Consider the following 18,361-nt stretch of genomic DNA (forward strand, 5'->3'; position numbering starts at 1 on the left):
AAGATAAATAATTCCCGCTTCGATGCAATGAATGTTTTACTTTACAATATTTCACTGCAGCACGTGTTCTCCAACCATGAACCATAATCAATACTGCAGATCTCTGTTCCTTTTGGGGTATTTGAGAGATAATAATATTCTAGGTTCAGGTTAACGATCATTGACTCTCGCTTTCTTGTTTTCCCCCACAGCCTCTCTACATCTCCTGGTAAAAAGATGACATCTATGTCCCTGGCTCTTTTATCATCTGCCAATGATAACAACTTTCCTTTTTTGTCTTCCCAAAACCTATAGTTGTTCTGTACACTTGTTTCAAACCTCAACTCAATGCCCTCTGATCCCACTAATACAACCCGGATCTAACCTCTGAGCCCAAATCACATCCCTGGGACAGTTCTGGTGAATATTATCTGCAGACAATCCTTCCTGAAATGTAGCGACCGGAAGCAGACGAAAGGAAATAGGGACTTACCTTTACTAAGGCCACAGATTTCTGAAAAAAATGAAGGGAAAAAAATCATTTAGCTTCTAATAACTAAAGAAATCACGCTGTAAATGCAGAATATTACAGTTGTAATTCACAATGGCAATGTTGCGTGTTTTCTATAAGACGGCTCCTTAGTAAGTGACAATGTCGGTTATCTATTTCTATTATGTTACTTGACTTATCAGTGAATGATTAAATCACTGACCAATATACTCTGCTATCCATTACTTTTAGCACAGGGATTAATTAGAAGCAAGGTCTTGCTTTCGTTGAAGCTGAATTAAAATGGCCCCCATGTTCCATGTGGACTTACTGGCGTTGACGGTTAATTTTGAGCTGAATGTAGTAGGATCGGATCCATTCGAATAGTGATTCACTTTGCACTCAACGGTCTGAGACAGGGCCCATGTTTGCTGATCAAATCTCAGCCGACTGCTGATGCTATATGATTCGGGCCCTCCGATGGAATTGAGGTCAGTCTGAATGTTTGAGTCGTTGTCCGGCTTCTGATTGTCATCTACAAACCAGAGGATCTGGATGTTGTCAGGGTAGAAATCAATGACCGTGCAAACCACGGTTGCTTTCTCTTTATCCTTAATCTCTTCGGGCGAGGGATCGAAGAGAGTAATTTTTGGATCTCGACGCGGCTGGTCTGTGTGGGAATTAACCAAATCATGGAGATTATATGGGTGAGAGTGAAAATCAACTGACACCATAAAACAACATCACTTTAAATTGTGCTGCAAACATTGTTAGCTCTGCGGAAACTCTGGAATAACATGGAACCCATTATTACTGTCACACCGAATCAAATACATATGTTATGAGAGCTCTGTCCGTTTAAACCGAAACTACCGAGAAATCAGAATCCTCTGTTCCACATGTGAAGTGCAATTGGGTGTCATAACCGGGAATTACTCCAATCTTTTACAAACGCTTTATCGGGAGTCGAATTTAACTTGTCGGCCAAAATTGTGAAGCAGCCCTCTTCCTGTTGCATTATTCTGCACCTTACTAGTAAGGACATTATGCTGAAACTTTATAAAGCAGCCGGACGGTTGATTATTCCACACTGCCTGATAAACTAATTTAAGAAGGATGTGATAAACCTTGAGATGTTGTACAGGAAAGTGACACTAAGGGAGGCAGGAATGAAGAGTTGCACTCATAATGGTAGGTTGGAGAAGTTTGAAAATGTATTGCTGTTACTCTTTTATACGTGTAGAGGACAAAGGTTTAATGCCGTGAACAAGCGACTGAGAGAATATTAAAGAGATTTTTTTTGTATACTGAGTGTATTAATGATTCAGTACTCGATACCCACAGGTGTGCCGGAATCTGAGCTACGCGATATTTTTTTAACAAGGCATTGGGGGAACAACTGAGGATTTTACCTTGCGGAGCGAAGGGGATGGTGTTGGTTAATGGACAGCCTAGATGTTTTTTTTAGAGGACGTGCATGCTCTGCAGGGGACAAATTAATTGTTCATCTGTTGTACTAATTCCATTACTCTTTGACTGTGATGCTAATTTTGTCTCGTTCACAAAATGTTGCCCTATTGTAATCAGTATAATGACGGAATAACGCAGTTAAGAGAGAGTATATTAGGCTGATCATGCCAGTGCCGCTTCTTCGGTAGAGTTGTGGAAATGTACGTCTCAATTATTGGTGATAATCTTAGAAGTGCAGTCCATGGACATCTCACTGTTCCCTCGCCCCCAACAAGTGAAATGTATTCCAACGTTTCTTCTCTACCAGACAGCCTCCCACGTGTAATAGTTCTATGAGCTTATCGGTCAACTTATTTCTTCCTCGATAAAACAGGTCATGCCTGCTGTATTCCTCCCTGTGTTGTTGATAACCCCGTAGTTGTGAGCAATCGTTTCAATATGCTGTTCCGCCTTCTCTGACACTTATTTCTTATTTTGGTCGGGGTAGAACGTCACAAAACCCAGTCTATGTATTTAGTATTTTATGCACTTGGGCGCAACTGGCAAGGTCAGCATGTGTTGCCAAATCCTTTAAACTGAGTTGCTTGCCACATTATTTCCGCTCTACTTAAGAGTGAAGGACATTGCTTTGTCTCTGGAGTCACACGCAGGCCATACCAGGTAAAATTGCCTGATCTCCTACCCCCAAAGGCATTCGAGAACCAGATGGGCCTTTACAACAATCTAAAGTGGTTTACATGGTTACCAGTACTGAAACTCGCTTTTAATTTCAGCTTGAATAATTAGGTACGAATTGCACCAGGGCCCGTGCGAGGATTCGAACCCGTGTCCCCTGAGCATCAGTCTAGGCCTGCTGTATTACAAATGACACTACCATTTCCCCATCATGCCCAACAAAATGTGATCTAACTAATTTTCCACGAAACGTTCATGCATACTATTCACTTTTGAATACTTTTATTTTTTAAAGATATAACGTGCTCGTTATTGTCTTGTTCAGATTGGATAAAAATAAATGTTGAAATTGCAAGAAGCTATTATTTTGTATTGTATAAGGGACACTAATTCGAATTAAGCCTGCACTTTGCTCAAAGACAGATTAAAGCTAAAGCGGACTCAAATATAACCATTTATGTGCATTTATGCGCACCCTCGAAGCGAACAATCAGGAATCTCAGAATCTAACAGTACATGCAAGCCATTAGAACTACTGCGACTTTCTTGGCTCTTTAATTATATAGTTATATACTTTTTGAATGCCTTGCATTTGTCTGTGGCTATTCAATTCAATTTACTAGTCTTAATAATATATGTCTAGTTACGACCACTATACAAAACCTTTATACGTATCAGCCTTTAAACACCATATTTACGTCAACACTTCCCTCGACCTCCACCTCAAGCTAACAGGAACAATATATATTTTTAGGTCAGGTTGGGGAAGGACGGTGGTTATTATGAGACTCCAGATTTCCATCAGGAATTGTGAAAGCAATATCTTCCTGATTTGAATTCTATATGGCCGAGCCAGGAATTTAAGATATTCCTCTATTGATAAGAATTCTGATGTGCACATCAGGCAACTTTAAAATAATCTTTCATAATACACTTCGCAGCCCACACTGCTGATCAATTGATATTTAATGTGTTACTACTGTATTAATCTTCTTGAACTATTTCGAATGAACAAAATTTGGGTTAAATGACGGTAAAAATGAGTTATTTGGGCTGCGACTGTGATTATTGGCCCTTTAGTGGGATGTGGGATTCGCGGGATGTATGATTCGCGAACACAGTTACAGATGAGTCCGTGCAAGAATTAACGCATTGACTACCTCTCCAAACCTGTTGAGGGGAGAGTGTGAGAGAAGGGTATGTGGGAGGAGGGGTGAGGAGCAGTGTTTGAGCAGTGCTGGTGAGTCCACCTTTACTGTCCGTCCCTCCTGGCTGCCCAGATTTGACAAAGGTAGCTGTGGCCTCCTCTGTGAACTGTTACAGACCATATGTTCATCGCTGGGCTAGACATGGTATCCCAACATATTAACACACTGACGGTAAAACAGCGTAAGGAGGATTTGCTGGCTCTCATTACGGAGACTCCAGTCTGCGGGAAAATGTAGACCAGTATCTTCAGAAACCTGTATTTGGTGTTACCCCTCTGCAATGTAAACTAATAAATAATACCCTTCGAAGGGCATTCAAATTTAGTTATTTTAGATTGACATGTAAAAGCATTTACATTGTAAATATTATACAAGATTTGTTGTTGGTGTTTAGAACTGAAGTAGTGAAGTGTATTGGCCAATTGGAGATTATAAATTAGACTATCAAATGTTTGATAGTGAAATTGAAGTATCCTTGGTCGGAATGATTTGGTCTTGCAATTAACAAAATAAAATTCATATTAAACGACATGATAATTCTTGATGCACCATTCTTCAACATTTGTATTCGATAAAGCAAAAATACAGCTGGCCGATAAATGAAACAATTGTAAGTCGGTTGCCTTAAACCGAGTCCCTGCCACATTGTCCTTGAAGACGTTTAGAAGATTACTCATTACATGTTTATAGTTTCCGTATTTTCGTTTGTGCTCCATTTATTTATTTCTCTCTCTCTCTCTGGATCGATTTTCTCTATTTGTATTTTTCTGGATTTGCTGACACCCAAATTTATCGACTTCTTCCCAACACTCAATTTCCATGAATCCGACTTTGCATAATGGCGTTAACTCCTGTCGTTCATGGCGGTGCCAGATACCCAGGTTGCCTCGCTGTTCCGTTTCCGACTCAGAATTCCGGATCTTTGCAGCCTGATTTGGTGACGGTTGCATGGGAAATGTGCTGCCCACAACCTATGCCTTAAAAATTCCCAGGTTTACCAAAATTCCATAAAAAGAGTTGTTCAAAGTTTTGATAACTACCGAGGTGTATGGGTTTGTCCATGATGAGCAGGAACGGGGAGACACGTTACAATAATCTATTAAACACGGTGATTGTGAATGGGGGTCTCTCAATGGGATTGATATATAATAGTTCGACAGGTTCGAGCAATCCAAGCGAATATTATTGAAATGTGTTAAGACGAGTTGTGGTGCCCTCAATGATAAACAGCAAAATAACTTTCGAGACGGGTCGGACATTGACTCATAAGTAAACCCATTCACTTCCATTATATGTTACAACCTGCAAATTTAATGTGATGCTCTGAATTGTTAACCTACCTATAACTGCTACCTTGGTCCCAACTCCAAACGTATAATCGTAGTTATTTGAGCACAGTGGTGCAGGCCAGTGTTAAAACTAGCAATCAGCTAAAATGAAAAATGAACCACCTTCCTAAATATGTGTTCAAAGAACGAACTTGTATCCTCTCCCATTTTATTTTGCAAACATCAGTAACCCCATGTTTTAGATAGCACTTTTAAGGTACCTGAACATCAAAATTTCTCAGATAGGACGACAAATGGTGCACATGGAAGTGGATATTTGAGGGGATAGTGAAACACATGTTTAAGTAATGAAGTTTTAAGAAGCAACTTTAAGGCAATGGGTGGACTAATGGAGTGGGAGTGTTTTGAAGTGATGAGACACTTTAAACTAAAGATTGGGGGGGGGGGGGGGGAGTCGGGGAACCAAGAGGTGAAGTAATCAGTGAGAAGTGTAGCTGCTTAGGAATACAAAAAAGCACGAAAAGACAGAACTCAGGAGAGGTTACAATAGTCCCCATCCCACAAAATATACACACTGTATGTAAAGGCTCAGTAAACCACGGTCCACCACACTAAGAAAGCAAAAAGGGACGGTCAATACAGAATTAAAGGTGCTATATTTAAAGGCGCGCAGTGTACGGAGCAAGGTAGATGAGCTTATGGCCCAGATTGTGACTGGCAGGTATGATGTGGTACGCATCACAGTGACATGGTTGCAGCGGGTTCAGGACTGGCATTTAAACATCCAGGGATTCACAACCTATCGAAAAGACAGAGAGGTGGGCAGAGGGGGCGGGGTTGCCTTGTTAATTAGGAATGAAATTAAATCAATAGCACTAAACGACATGGCGTCGGATGATGTGGAGTCTGTGTGGGTAGAGTTGAGGAACCACAAAGGCAAAAAATCCATAATGGGAGTTATGTACAGGCCTCCTAACAGTGGTCAGGACCAGGGGCACAAGATGCACCACGAAATAGAAAGTGCATGTCAGAAAGGCAAGGTCACGGTGATCATGGGGGACTTCAATATGCAGACGGACTGGGTAAATAATACTACCAGTGGACCCAAGGCAAGGGAATTCATTGAATGTTTACAGGAGGGCTTTTTGGAACAGCTTGTGATGGAGCCCACGAGGGAACAGGCCATTCTGGACTTAGTGTTATGTAATGAGCCAGACTTGATTAAAGATCTTAAATTAAGGGAGCACTTTGGAGGAAGTGATCATAATATGGTAGAATTCAATCTCCAATTTGAAAGAAAGAAGGTAGAATCAGATGTAAAGGTGTGACAGTTAAATAAAGGTAACTACAGGGGCATGAGGGAGGAACTGACGAAAATCGACTGGGAGCAGACCATAGTGGGAAAGACAGTAGAACAGCAATGGCAGGAGTTTCTGGGAGTAATTGAGGACACAGTACAGAGGTTCATCCCAAACAAAAGAAAGGTTATCAGAGGGGGGATTAGGCAGCCATGGCTGACAAAGGAAGTAGGGAATGCATCAAAGCAATAGAGAAAGCCTATAATGTGGCAAAGAGTAGTGGGAAGTCAGAAGATTGGGAAGGCTACAAAAACAAACAGAGGATAACAAAGAGAGAGATAAGGAAAGAGAGGATCAAATTTGAAGGTAGGCTAGCCAGTAACATTAGGAATGATAGTAAAAGTTTCTTTAAATACATTAAAAACAAACGGGAGGCAAAAGTTGACATTGGGCCGCTCCAAAATGTCGCTGGTAATTTTGTGATGGGAGACAAGGAAATAGCCGAGGAACTGAATAAGTACTTTGCGTCAGTCTTCACAGTAGAAGACATGAGTAATATCCCAACAATTCCGGAGAGTCAGGGGACTGAGTTGAATATGGTAGCCATCACAAATGAGAACATGCTAGAGAAACTAAGAGGTCTAAAAATTGATAAATCTCCGGGCCCAGTTGGGCTACATCCTAGAGTTCTAAAGGAGATAGCTGAAGAAATAGTAGGGCGTTGGTGATGATGTTTCAACAGTCACTGGAGTCAGGGAAAGTATCAGAGGATTGGAAAATCGCTGTTGTAACCCCCCTGTTCAAGAAGGGAACAAGGAAAAAGATGGAAAATTATAGGCCAATTAGCCTAACCTCGGTAGTTGGCAAGATTCTAGAATCCATCCTTAAGGATGAGATTTCTAAATTCTTGGAAGTGCAGGGTCGGATTAGGACAAGTCAGCATGGATTTAGTAAGGGGAGGTCGTGCCTGACAAACCTGTTAGAGTTCTTTGAAGAGATAACAAATAGGTTAGACCAAGGAGAGCCAATGGATGTTATCTATCTTGACTTCCAAAAGGCCTTTGACAAGGTGCCTCACGGGAGACTGCTGAGTAAAATAAGGGCCCATGGTATTCGAGGCAAGGTACTAACATGGATTGACGATTGGCTGTCAGGCAGAAGGCAGGGAGTTGGGATAAAAGGTTCTTTTTCGGAATGGCAACCGGTGACGAGTGGTGTCCCGCAGGGTTCAGTGTTGGGGCCACATCTGTTCTCTTTAGATATTAACGATCTAGATGACGGGGCTGAGGACATTCTGGCTAGGTTTGCCGATGATACGAAGATAGGTGGAGGGGCAGGTAGTATGGAGGAGGTGGGGAGGCTTCAGAAAGATTTAGACAGTTTAGGAGAGTGGTCCAAGAAGTGGCTGATGAAATTCAACGTGGGCAAGTGCGAGGTCTTGCACTTTGGAAAAAAGAATAGAGGCGTGGACTATTTTCTAAACGGTGACAAAATTCAAAATGCTGATTTGCAAAGGGACTTGGGAGTCCTAGTCCAGGATTCTCTAAAGGTAAACTTGCAGGTTGAGTCCGTAATTAAGAAAGCAAATGCAATGTTGTCATTCATCTCAAGAGGCTTGGAATATAAAAGCAGGGATGTACTTCTGAAGCTTGATAAAGCATTAGTTAGGCCCCATTTAGAATACTGTGAGCAATTTTGGGCCCCACACCTCAGGAAGGACATACTGGCACTGGAGCGGGTCCAGCGGAGATTCACACGGATGATCCCAGGAATGGTAGGCCTAACATACGATGAACGTCTGAGGATCCTGGGATTATATTCATTGGAGTTTAGGAGGTTGAGGGGAGATCTAATAGAGACTTACAAGATAATGAATGGCTTAGATAGGGTGGATGTAGGGAAGTTGTTTCCATTAACAGGGGAGACTAGGACCCGGGGGCACAGCCTTAGAACAAAAGGGAGTCACTTTAGAACAGAGATGAGGAGAAATTTCTTCAGCCAGAGAGTGGTGGGTCTGTGGAATTCATTGCCACAGAGGGCGGTGAAGGCCGGGAGATTGAGTGTCTTTGAGACAGAAGTTGATAAATTCTTGATTTCTCGAGGAATTAAGGGCTATGGAGAGAGAGCGGATAAATGGAGTTGAAATCAGCCATGATTGAATGGTGGAGTGGACTCGATGGGCTGAATGGCCTTACTTCCACTCCTATGTCTTATGGTCTTATGGACACAAGGTTGACGGCATGTTGTTAAGTGGTGAAGGTATCATGGAAAGATTTATAACAGAGACACGGAGGGTGTGAGAAACCAAATGGAGATATGATGAAGCTAGCAGTAACCGCCAAAATGAATGAATGAGGAAATATTAAAGACGCTCCCTCTGCGCCACATGGACAGCGGTGCTTGGGATTCGTGGCTCTTCGGCAGCTTCTCAAGTGCATTTGCAGGAGTGCAACAAATACTGACTTTCTCAGCTTGTCACATCTCGTGACAAATGAGAGAAACGCAAACTTCTTTCTGTGTTTTAGATTAAGGAGACATTTAAATATTTTCAATGAAGTCTGACTCTGGCATTGTCTGCTTCAAATATTTACTTTAGAAATAAAACAGGACGATTCCATCTCAATTTCTCATTTGGGAACTGAAAATCACAAAAGGAACATTAAGTGAACCGTGTTTCGAACTTTCTACTCACCCAACACAATCAGTTTGGTCCCGTCACCAAAGAAATACTCGTAGCTACCAGAGCACAGTATTTTAAACCACCGCTAAAACTATTGAGTTCCCTGAAACGGTGTGGTACATTTAAGAGACTGATTACGCTAATGCTGCATCCACAGCATCCAAATCAAGAGTGTCCACACGGTTTTCCACGTGCTTTATACATGTTTAAAGGATCAGTGTTCCCTCGTGCCCCCCTGAGTGTCTTCTTGTGTCCACATAATAAATGCACTGTGTAAAGGAAAACGTTCTTTCCACAACCAACCGTGAAACGTGAACGTATGTTGACAATATGCATGATCAGAGGTGACATAACATTGCTGTGCTCACCTTTTACAACCAATTTGGTCCCGCTACCGAAGTAGTACTCATTCCCCGAACACAGTGTGAGACGCATGTAGGGAAACTTCATATGGTAAACTGAGGTAGCGCTGCTGCCTCTTTCACGTTTGCCGCAGCACTTCACGCCCTCATCAATACATCATTTGAAATAACTTTGCTTTTTATAAACTTTCTAGCTCTATATAATCTTTCTTATCAGTCCATGGTCAAACTGTGTAGATGCGTCAGCAACGGACAAGGCTATCCAGCCTTTTCTTTCCTCTCGATTTGGACATGAGCTATATGTACCCGAATTTGTTTGAGAAAAAGTTAGGTTTTCCATATTGCTCCAGAAAACTGAGTGAGGGATATGATTATTCAGAATTCATAGCATTGAATTTACAGTTCTGCAAATTTCCATTCCATTCAACAATATCTTCCCAGCCATCAGGAAATAAATGTTGTTCATACTATACTACGAACTAAACTAAAACCACGGATATCGAATGATCTTCATTTTTACCCGTAGTTTCGAGGCATTTTGTTACAGCTGCGAGACAAAATGTATATTTCTATACATTTCTACACAAAGATTAATCAGTGCAGTGGAATCATTCAATACCGTGTGGCATTCATTATTCCGCCGCAACACCCTCTCATTATTCATTTTTTTAAAAACCATGCGCTCCTTTCTCCTGCACTGTTAATAATATTGCGTTCACTTTTTTGTCTAGATTATGTTCTGTATCTTGATCCACGGTATAACTATTTGCCTCTCTTGCCTTCGGCACGATCCACCAAGACTTGTTCCATAATTATGTGCAGGTATTTTAATTTACGTTTCTTTAATATATATATTTTCCCCAGATGTTATGGTCATTCTTGGTTGAGCAAACAGATCTCGAGTTCAAATACTTACTGAACCCAAAGTCCATAAGAGCATAAGACATAGGAACTGAATTAGGCCATTCGGCCCATCGAGTCTGCTCCACCGTTCAATCATGGCTGATATTTTCTCATCCCCGTTCTCCCCATAACCCCTGATCCTCTTATTAATCAAGAACCTATCTATCTCTGTTTTTACTACACTCAGTGATTTGGCATCCATTGCCTTATGTGGTGAAGCGTTCCACAGATTGACCACCCTCTGGCTGAAGAAATTCCTCCTCATCTCTGTTTTAAAATAATCTTCCCTTTAGACTGAGATTGTGTCCAGTGGTTTTAGTTTTTCCTACAAGTGGATCATCCTCTCCATGTCCACTCTATCCAGGCCACGCAGTACTCTGCAATTTTTAATAAGATCCCCCCTCATCCTTCTAAACTCCAACGAGGAGATACCCAGAACGAGTAGAGACCCTCAACAGTTCCTCATACGACAAGCACCTTGTTCAAAAGATCATTATTGTGAACCTCCTCTGGATCTTTTCCAAAGCTAGCACATCCTTCCTTCGATACGGGCCCCAAAACCGCTCACCATACTCCAAATGAGGTCTGACCAGAGCCTTATGCAGCCTCATAAGTACATCCCTGGTCTTGTATTCTAGCCCTCTCAACGTGAATTCTAACATTGCATTTGCCTTCATAAATGCCGACTGAACCTGCACGTTAACCCTAAGGCCAATATTTCACTCTCCTAGTACTGTTAAGTTAGTGCCATCTCCAAAGTACAAGCTCTGGCTGCTTCCTGTGCCCACATAATCATGAGACATCACAAAAATGTACCTGAACAGTGTCCTCTCAAGTTGAACTGTTCCGACAATTAATTTATGACTTTTGGCTTTTGGTTAACATAAAAGAACAAGAAGTCAAATTAAACTCTTAAGATAGACGGTGTTTGAATTTAAACCATCTTTCCCAATGTGTGTCTTTTCATATGCGTGTGCAACTGTCAGTCAATTATTCAAGTTATAGTTTTGACAATACTAGATGATTATCTGGGGATGAATAACGATTAAGTAAATTCTGCAGGCAATCGGAATCCTGAACAGTGTTTGTTTTATCAAAAAGAAATATGACTCAGACAAAACGGTTAATGTCGACCCTTTCGCAAAATGTAAACGTTGGTTGCTCCCCGAGTACTACAGCAAACAACAATACTAAAACATTAACAGGCAGATAACTATGACCATATGTACACAGACACACCGAAAAATGAGCTGATAGATGGTTAGATAGGCAGATTAATTGAGATAGAAAACGTACCGACAACAGTCAACTTGGTCCCAGCTCCGAAGTAGTAAATGCTGCCAGAGCACAAAGCTAGATCCCTGTATCAAAACTTCCGATCACTCAGTGGCAAATATGCCTTCACATCAAAGATAATATGTAAACAGAGGATCCTTGTAACTTAAGGGATATTGAATCATTGCGACCGGCGTAGAAACCATTCAGTTTTAAGAAGATTGCTGCAACATGTGCTTAAACTATCGCTAATCTGTCTCACAGCACGATGCACCTGCATTTAGTCTATGCCCTTTGACACCCTTGTCGACCAAGATCTAGCAACATTAGAGCAAATTACTCTCAATCCTCAGCAATTTCTTGAGGTTGCACCGGTTGAGGGGGAGACCACGGTTGCACCAATATTTATGCCCTGCCGCCACCCCTGAAGGGCCGAGTTGTGTTCCGAATGCTACCTCCGCCCTCCCCACCCTCGTTTGGGACTGTCACCAGAGGAAATATCTAGAGATAACACCACCTGCCGTTATGGTGGTATTTCTAACGTCTCAGTTCTGACATCAATCTTTATTTTTACCTGGAATAATGCTTCGACATGGTGTTCTCCAACATAGTTTATGAAAATGTATGTAGGCAAAATGACACAACCTTTCTTATGTTTGACACTCCTTTGATTTTGTTCTACTGTCATAGTCGTTCGAGTCAGGCTGCTTGGAGTTACATTGTCGCATGTTATTTTTATCTGAGATACTTTGCATATTGTTCCCACACAACCATTTTCCTACGGGAAGGTGATTAGAACAGTAGCGAATTTGTATTCGTAAGGTGAAGTGCCGAAATAAATTGATCGAGTTCATATATTTTCATTCCCTCCATCCTAACGCCCTCACCCCACAACATATATTATTGAATTGAACAATCTTTATCAGTGTTAGCAATGCGGGCACTTACCTAAAACGACTACTTTGGTCCCAGCTCCGAAGTATGCTTCGGAATTGCTACACAGCCTTACGAGGCTGTCACAAAATCGACCTTGCACCTGTTAAGTCGGAATGCTCCATAACAGTTCCTACTATGGCTGTAGCCATCAAGGATTTCTGGACCAGATGACCAGATGTGGCCAAATCGCCCCTGGAAGCGTCACATCATTCTAATTCGGCATCTTAAAACCATCCGCTTGCCTTGACCTGAATAGCGTTACCAACTAACTATTTATTTATATAGAGTTTCATGTTTTCAATTGACCTTCCCTGCATTAACGGATTTGGCGCGGATTTGATGACAGGGAGAGAATTTAAGATGTATCTTTTTTACAAAGAGTTTGTTTCTGATGTATCTCCTGAACGGCGGTTGCTTGAATGTACTTTTTCGGTAGACCTCCACAAGCGGAATTACTTTATATCTATCGTTGCGCATGCTTTTAGCATAAAGGTTCGGTTCTATCAATCCTTATTGTTCTATACATACGGAAACCTAAAACGGGTCCCTGTCAACACTTAGTCGCTTTACATATTTACTTTCTCCAATCTGAGGATTCTTTTCACTTACCTAATACAACCAGTTTTGTCCCGCTTCCGAAGTATGCTTCTCTGTTGTTACACAGCCGTACGAGGCTGTCACAAAAATCACTTTCGTATCTGGAACGCGGTTTCTATTCTCCCGAAGAACTGTCTATGTTAATGAACTATAAATTCTTTCCGGACTTAGAGCCAGATTGTGGCCAGAGTACACTTTGAACCATTACTGCTCCGTATCGAGTCTTTATTTACTTGTCTTGGCTCGTTAACCATTAATCGCGTGACCCAGTAATGTTTTAACTAGATAGAGTACGTAGCTTTAATTTACCCACCACAGGAATGCAGAAATGTGTCTTTGAGTGTGTGTGCTGTGTTAGGGAGAGGGGGGGGGGCGGGAGCAGGGAGAGCAGGTACGGCAGTGGCAATGCGGGGTGCGGGGGCCTGATTTCCTCGGGCTTTTGTAGGGGGGTTAGTTTCTGAGAATCAGGCATGAACGTTCTAACTTTAATGTCAATTGTTGAAGTGTATACGTACTAGAGAATATCATTATCTATCTATCCTCTGAGCTCTATCATTCGGCTTACGACGTTGCCATGTCACTGCTTCATGTTCTATATGTGAGGCAATATAAACTGAGTCTATGCATCCGATCGGCAGCTTTTATATGTAATAACGAACACGACCCCTCCACACTTTTAGCCGCGTAAAGAAAGATATTTTGATTGACAGATTTCGAACATGTACAGAGTTGCCTCAATGAAAACAAAAATTAGTAACTTTGTCGCCTTGCCAAAGCCAGCTTAAACGACGATCAAACCTAATTCACGACAAGGCCTGCAACACGCCCTTTCCAACTGAACGTGGTTGAGAATACTGCAGGCTAAAACTCACAGACCGATTGATGTTTTGGACAAATTTTGAAAAATCAAGCAAAATATTCATCAATAACCTGTGCGGACTACTTAGTTGAGATGATGAAGGAAAGATTGACTCACCCAGAACTGTTAATTTGGTGCCTTGACCAAAGTAGTTCACATTTGCAGCACTGTGATACAGAGGCGTCACAAAATGGCTCAAGGTATTTTTTGTGTCGAATATCTAACATGCAAATCCAAACTGCATGGGTCTCTTATGGAAGGCAAGGCCTTGTTCTAACCTTCCTGATAGCATACTAATCTATTGACGCTGCGTCGGTCAATCTGAATCTGTGAATTGCATGCCTGCATACCGCAAAGGTACAGAATGTGGATCATAGTGCAGGTTTTGGAGACTAAACAATCTTGCGTGAGTGCAATTATTTACTAATCGCAGGTTGCGCATTCCAAGCTCTGAGCAGTGTCCCATTTTAAATTTAACTAAGGGGGGAAACACCACCCTAATATAGGTTGATGTTAGCAAAAGTAAATTTGTGTTGCTCGACGATGCAGCAGCCATCTTTCCTTTGTTAGTTAAAAACAACGGTAGTGAGGCCAAGGGATCGATCACCACACTATCGTGAGAATGGAAAGCAGTCTAGGTATGAAGAATAGACAAAGCGTGTTGAGGCAAAGTTAACAGGCGAAATTAGTTTCTAATCAGTAAGTTTGGAAATCAAATAGCTGAACATTAATCCACGGATAAAACGTCATTTTTCTTACCTAATACCGTAAGTTTGGTGCCTGGCCCGAAGTAGATTGTTGTTCCAGCACATCAATAGACCACTTTACAACAACCTGTGAAAAAGAAAGAGATCAAATTTAACTGTTCATGATCTATGAAGCAGAGGTCAAGTGGGTAAAACGTCCAAAGCAGTTTTGGGCCAATTAAGTTTTCCTTGACAAAGTGGGCTCTGCAGGGATGTGCAAATAGTAGAATTTCCTGATGGTATTGCTGCGTACGAAATGACCGAGCCATTTGTTGTGCTATTGATTGCGGGTAGGCCGAGGCGTGAGTTGCAGCTTAGGAGCAGCCAATGTTCTCATCAATAACATTGAAAAACATTACCCTTTTGGATAAAATAAAAATGTGTAATATTTTTTATGGATGACGATTCCAATAGCAATTTAAGGTGAAAATAACACAAATCACTCAATATTCCTTCTGTGATGTTGGCGCAGTGATCTCCGCTGCCACTATCCTTCAGCACATCTTCTGAGAGGTTTTTGTACGGCGGCTGCATTGACTTTTATCACCGTGCTCCCCCTGTCCCACACTGATACACACTCATACAAAAAATAACACGAGCGTTACCAGGCTCCGCCTCATCAGTGACTGCTCAAGGATTCTGTTGGTAATGCCATTTGTGATGAATATGTGGAGGGTGGTTGTACCATCATCGGAGAATGATTTACATTGGAAGGAACCTCCTGATGTCTTCAGCGCAAGGACGTAAAATGGCCATTCAACCAAATGAAAGTAGGACAAGATGGGATTATTCAGCGGACCCCGGCTGCAAAATAGAGCCATTCAGCCCACGAGAGCCTGTGATCCAGCGAAGGTGAGAGGCCCATTCCGCCCCCTAATCTTTCCCACAGAAGAGCAGGAGCACAAAACTAAAGAAAGTACTTCGACAATTCGCTACGCTACTCTTTTTAACTTCTTCCCTCCCTTCCTTCCTTCCCTCCTGACTTACTTCCGCCCTTCCTTTCTTCCGTACTTCCCATTCGTCATTAATTTCTTTCTTTTTTTCTTTCTTTTTTTTCTTTATTGATGTATTATATATTTATTTCCTTCTCCCTTTCCTTCTTTTTTAATTTTAATCATCGCGCCTATTCTTTTCACTACTCCATCTACCAATTTCTCGCATTCTGCATTGCTGTATTGTTCCTTTCTCACTGTAGTGTACCTCACTGCCCCTCCACAAGCGATCATTATTTGCTTCATCGCTTGAATTCTCCTTTCGACAAGGCGCTAGGGCCCTGGATAGCATTTGGGACAGAACGCACTCAGTAGATTGTATTCGCGCCTATCGCACTGTCCTGAATTATCACACAGAGCATTGTATTCTTGCAAAGCAAAGGGTGCATATGTTTCCAGGTGTCCTGGCCGCATTTGCGGGCTGTTATAGTTTTGACTGATCTGATTTCAAACGACCCTGAATCGTGACGAACCTACAATAGAAACCTGACATTGTGAACTCTATCGTTCCGTTCTCATTTTGAGATGATTGATCTTCGGGTGAAAGAAGTGCGAGCCTTCGAACTGAAGAGTTTTCAAAGATGAATTTATCAGAAAAGCCTAAAGTTGATTGAACTAATAGGACAGGGACTTCAGGATAGTAACAACGGACGGCGATATGAGCGTCAGGATGTAAGTCATCAGTCTTTCCCAGTATGCAATTGCGAGTACAATGTGTGAATGCGAATGTTTCTTAATAATACGTAACAGACGAAAATGAACTCTGAGAAATAGTATGACTGCGTCCAGAAGTTTGGTGAATCGAAATGTCCAGCATTGTGCACAATTCCGCTAGTAATCCTGGCGAAGACATTGTGTAAAGATATCAGATTAGGTGCCGTAATAATTGACAACGAAGTGAAAAGTTATATATATCGGGAATGATTTAACAATCTGGTATCATTTTCTCTGGCAAGCGGGGAGGCTGATGGTGACTTGACATAAATTAATCAAATTTCGAAGATCATTGATAGCATGTGCGTAGAGAGGGTGTGGGGGAGTTCGTAATTAACGGTCGTTAATGTCAGAAAGTAACTCATATGTCGCTCGGGCAATTAAGTAGAAACATTCCGAAACATGACTGGAGAATATTGAACTCAAGATCGTATTGGGTTCTGTGATGCGAATAGAAGAAGTACGTTTGAGGAGAAGGCTGTTTAATGAAATAGGGGAAATTGCGGACATGGAGCTGTATTTTCGTGGTTTTTATTTGGGATCAGAACGTCGTTGAAAGCACGAGAATTTTTGAGGAATGAGATGAAGCGGGAAGACTGCAGGCCAATGTTGACCACGTAAATCAATATGGGCCTCATCTCCGGTTCCGTTGCTGTGAATACTCGATAATTCGTAGGATAGATATCGATTCTCGTAAAACCGCACGATTACGTCTGGTCGTGTGAAATAATGTATTTTCCCCTGTCAACAACAGTGCGTCAGAGGTATTGACCCGTCTGTTACTGCACACAGGGCGCGAGAGGGATGCTAATGCGATATTTAATGAACCAGTTCGAGACAATTTAGTGTTAACTTTTAAGTCGTAATTTGAAACATGCAAATGTGTCAGCAATAAGGTAGGACTCCTCTGTTGGAGGAGATGTCCTGACAGAAAGCTACGTTTGTTGAACTTCCGCCACGGAGAGAGCGCTGCACTGCAGGTGGATCAACACTGATGTAATACTGCACCAAGGAAGCGTCCGCACTGGCCGAGTGCTTTCTGTAGGATCAGCGCACATTGAGGCAACAGTATCGGAAAGCTCGTACTGAGATAGCGCTGTACTGTGTCAGTTAATGGTGAGGCTATTTTCCGGTGCCAAATAACTCATCATGAGTGAAACCTGAGATTTCATTCGAACGCATCGTCCTGGGATATAAATGATCCCAAACTACTCTTGCCAATGTCAGCTTGAGACGTTTGCCACTATATTGTCACTATTTCGAAGAGCATCAGGATAATCTTGTCAATATCCTGTAACAAACATTATCAATCCTCCAAATGCGCTCAAATAGGTTAGGTGGGCCCTTGTTACATTGTGTTTGTGGTACCCAGCTTAACACAAATTCGCTTTTCTGTTCCCTTCCTACTATATAGACCTAAGTCCAAAAATATTTCCCAATTTCGGCAGTGCTCCGCTGTCACGCTGATACTGTTGAGCCAATCTAGCATTGGTCTGACGATATACGTACGTTTTAATTAAGAGGGAATTAAAGTAAGAACGGATAACGTGTTTCACGATTTCTCACCTAACCCGTCAAAAATTGTCATCCCGATTGAGTAAAAGTATGCATCAGGCAGCTATAAGTCCATGCGCCCTCCAGTGGTGGCGAAGGGGCTGCAATGTACTCATGGTCATTATCTTCTGAATTTGGTTATGGTAAACATCCACTTCCATCCAGTGCAATAGAGCCTTAGCGGGCACGTACAGTCTGTCATTTATTTTCAATACGCCGTGCTTATAATTATTGTCTCGTGTAACTACGGTCAGGACATAGCAACGGACGTAAACTTCATCCTCCTCTAATGTCGAATACCATTCTTGAAACAACAGTTCGATGCCATTGAAAA

The 18,361-nt window shown here is 41.8% G+C and overlaps 1 long non-coding RNA gene and 1 gene segment (V, D, J or C); one reads left to right on the forward strand and one right to left on the reverse strand.

The window, feature by feature from the left end:
* The window catches only part of LOC140410187 (uncharacterized), a 179,754-nt gene that overhangs the window by 38,734 nt on the left and 122,659 nt on the right, over positions 1-18,361 (forward strand). Inside the window, exon 6 of one of the 2 annotated variants that reach the window (XR_011940543.1) lies at positions 192-3,459. The exons of the other annotated variant lie outside the window; for it this stretch is intronic. This is a non-coding gene — a long non-coding RNA (uncharacterized lncRNA). Of the gene's footprint in view, positions 1-191; positions 3,460-18,361 lie in introns of those variants that run through there. 2 annotated transcript variants of the gene reach the window in all.
* Positions 1-18,361, reverse strand: part of LOC140410186 (T-cell receptor beta chain C region-like) — a 66,698-nt gene that overhangs the window by 424 nt on the left and 47,913 nt on the right. The window contains 3 exon segments of the C gene segment in view: positions 473-493; positions 801-1,139; positions 12,578-12,624. Coding sequence covers positions 473-493; positions 801-1,139; positions 12,578-12,624 — 407 coding nt within the window.

This window comes from Scyliorhinus torazame, chromosome 4, assembly GCF_047496885.1.
Source record: "Scyliorhinus torazame isolate Kashiwa2021f chromosome 4, sScyTor2.1, whole genome shotgun sequence".
Taxonomy (NCBI): domain Eukaryota; kingdom Metazoa; phylum Chordata; class Chondrichthyes; order Carcharhiniformes; family Scyliorhinidae; genus Scyliorhinus; species Scyliorhinus torazame.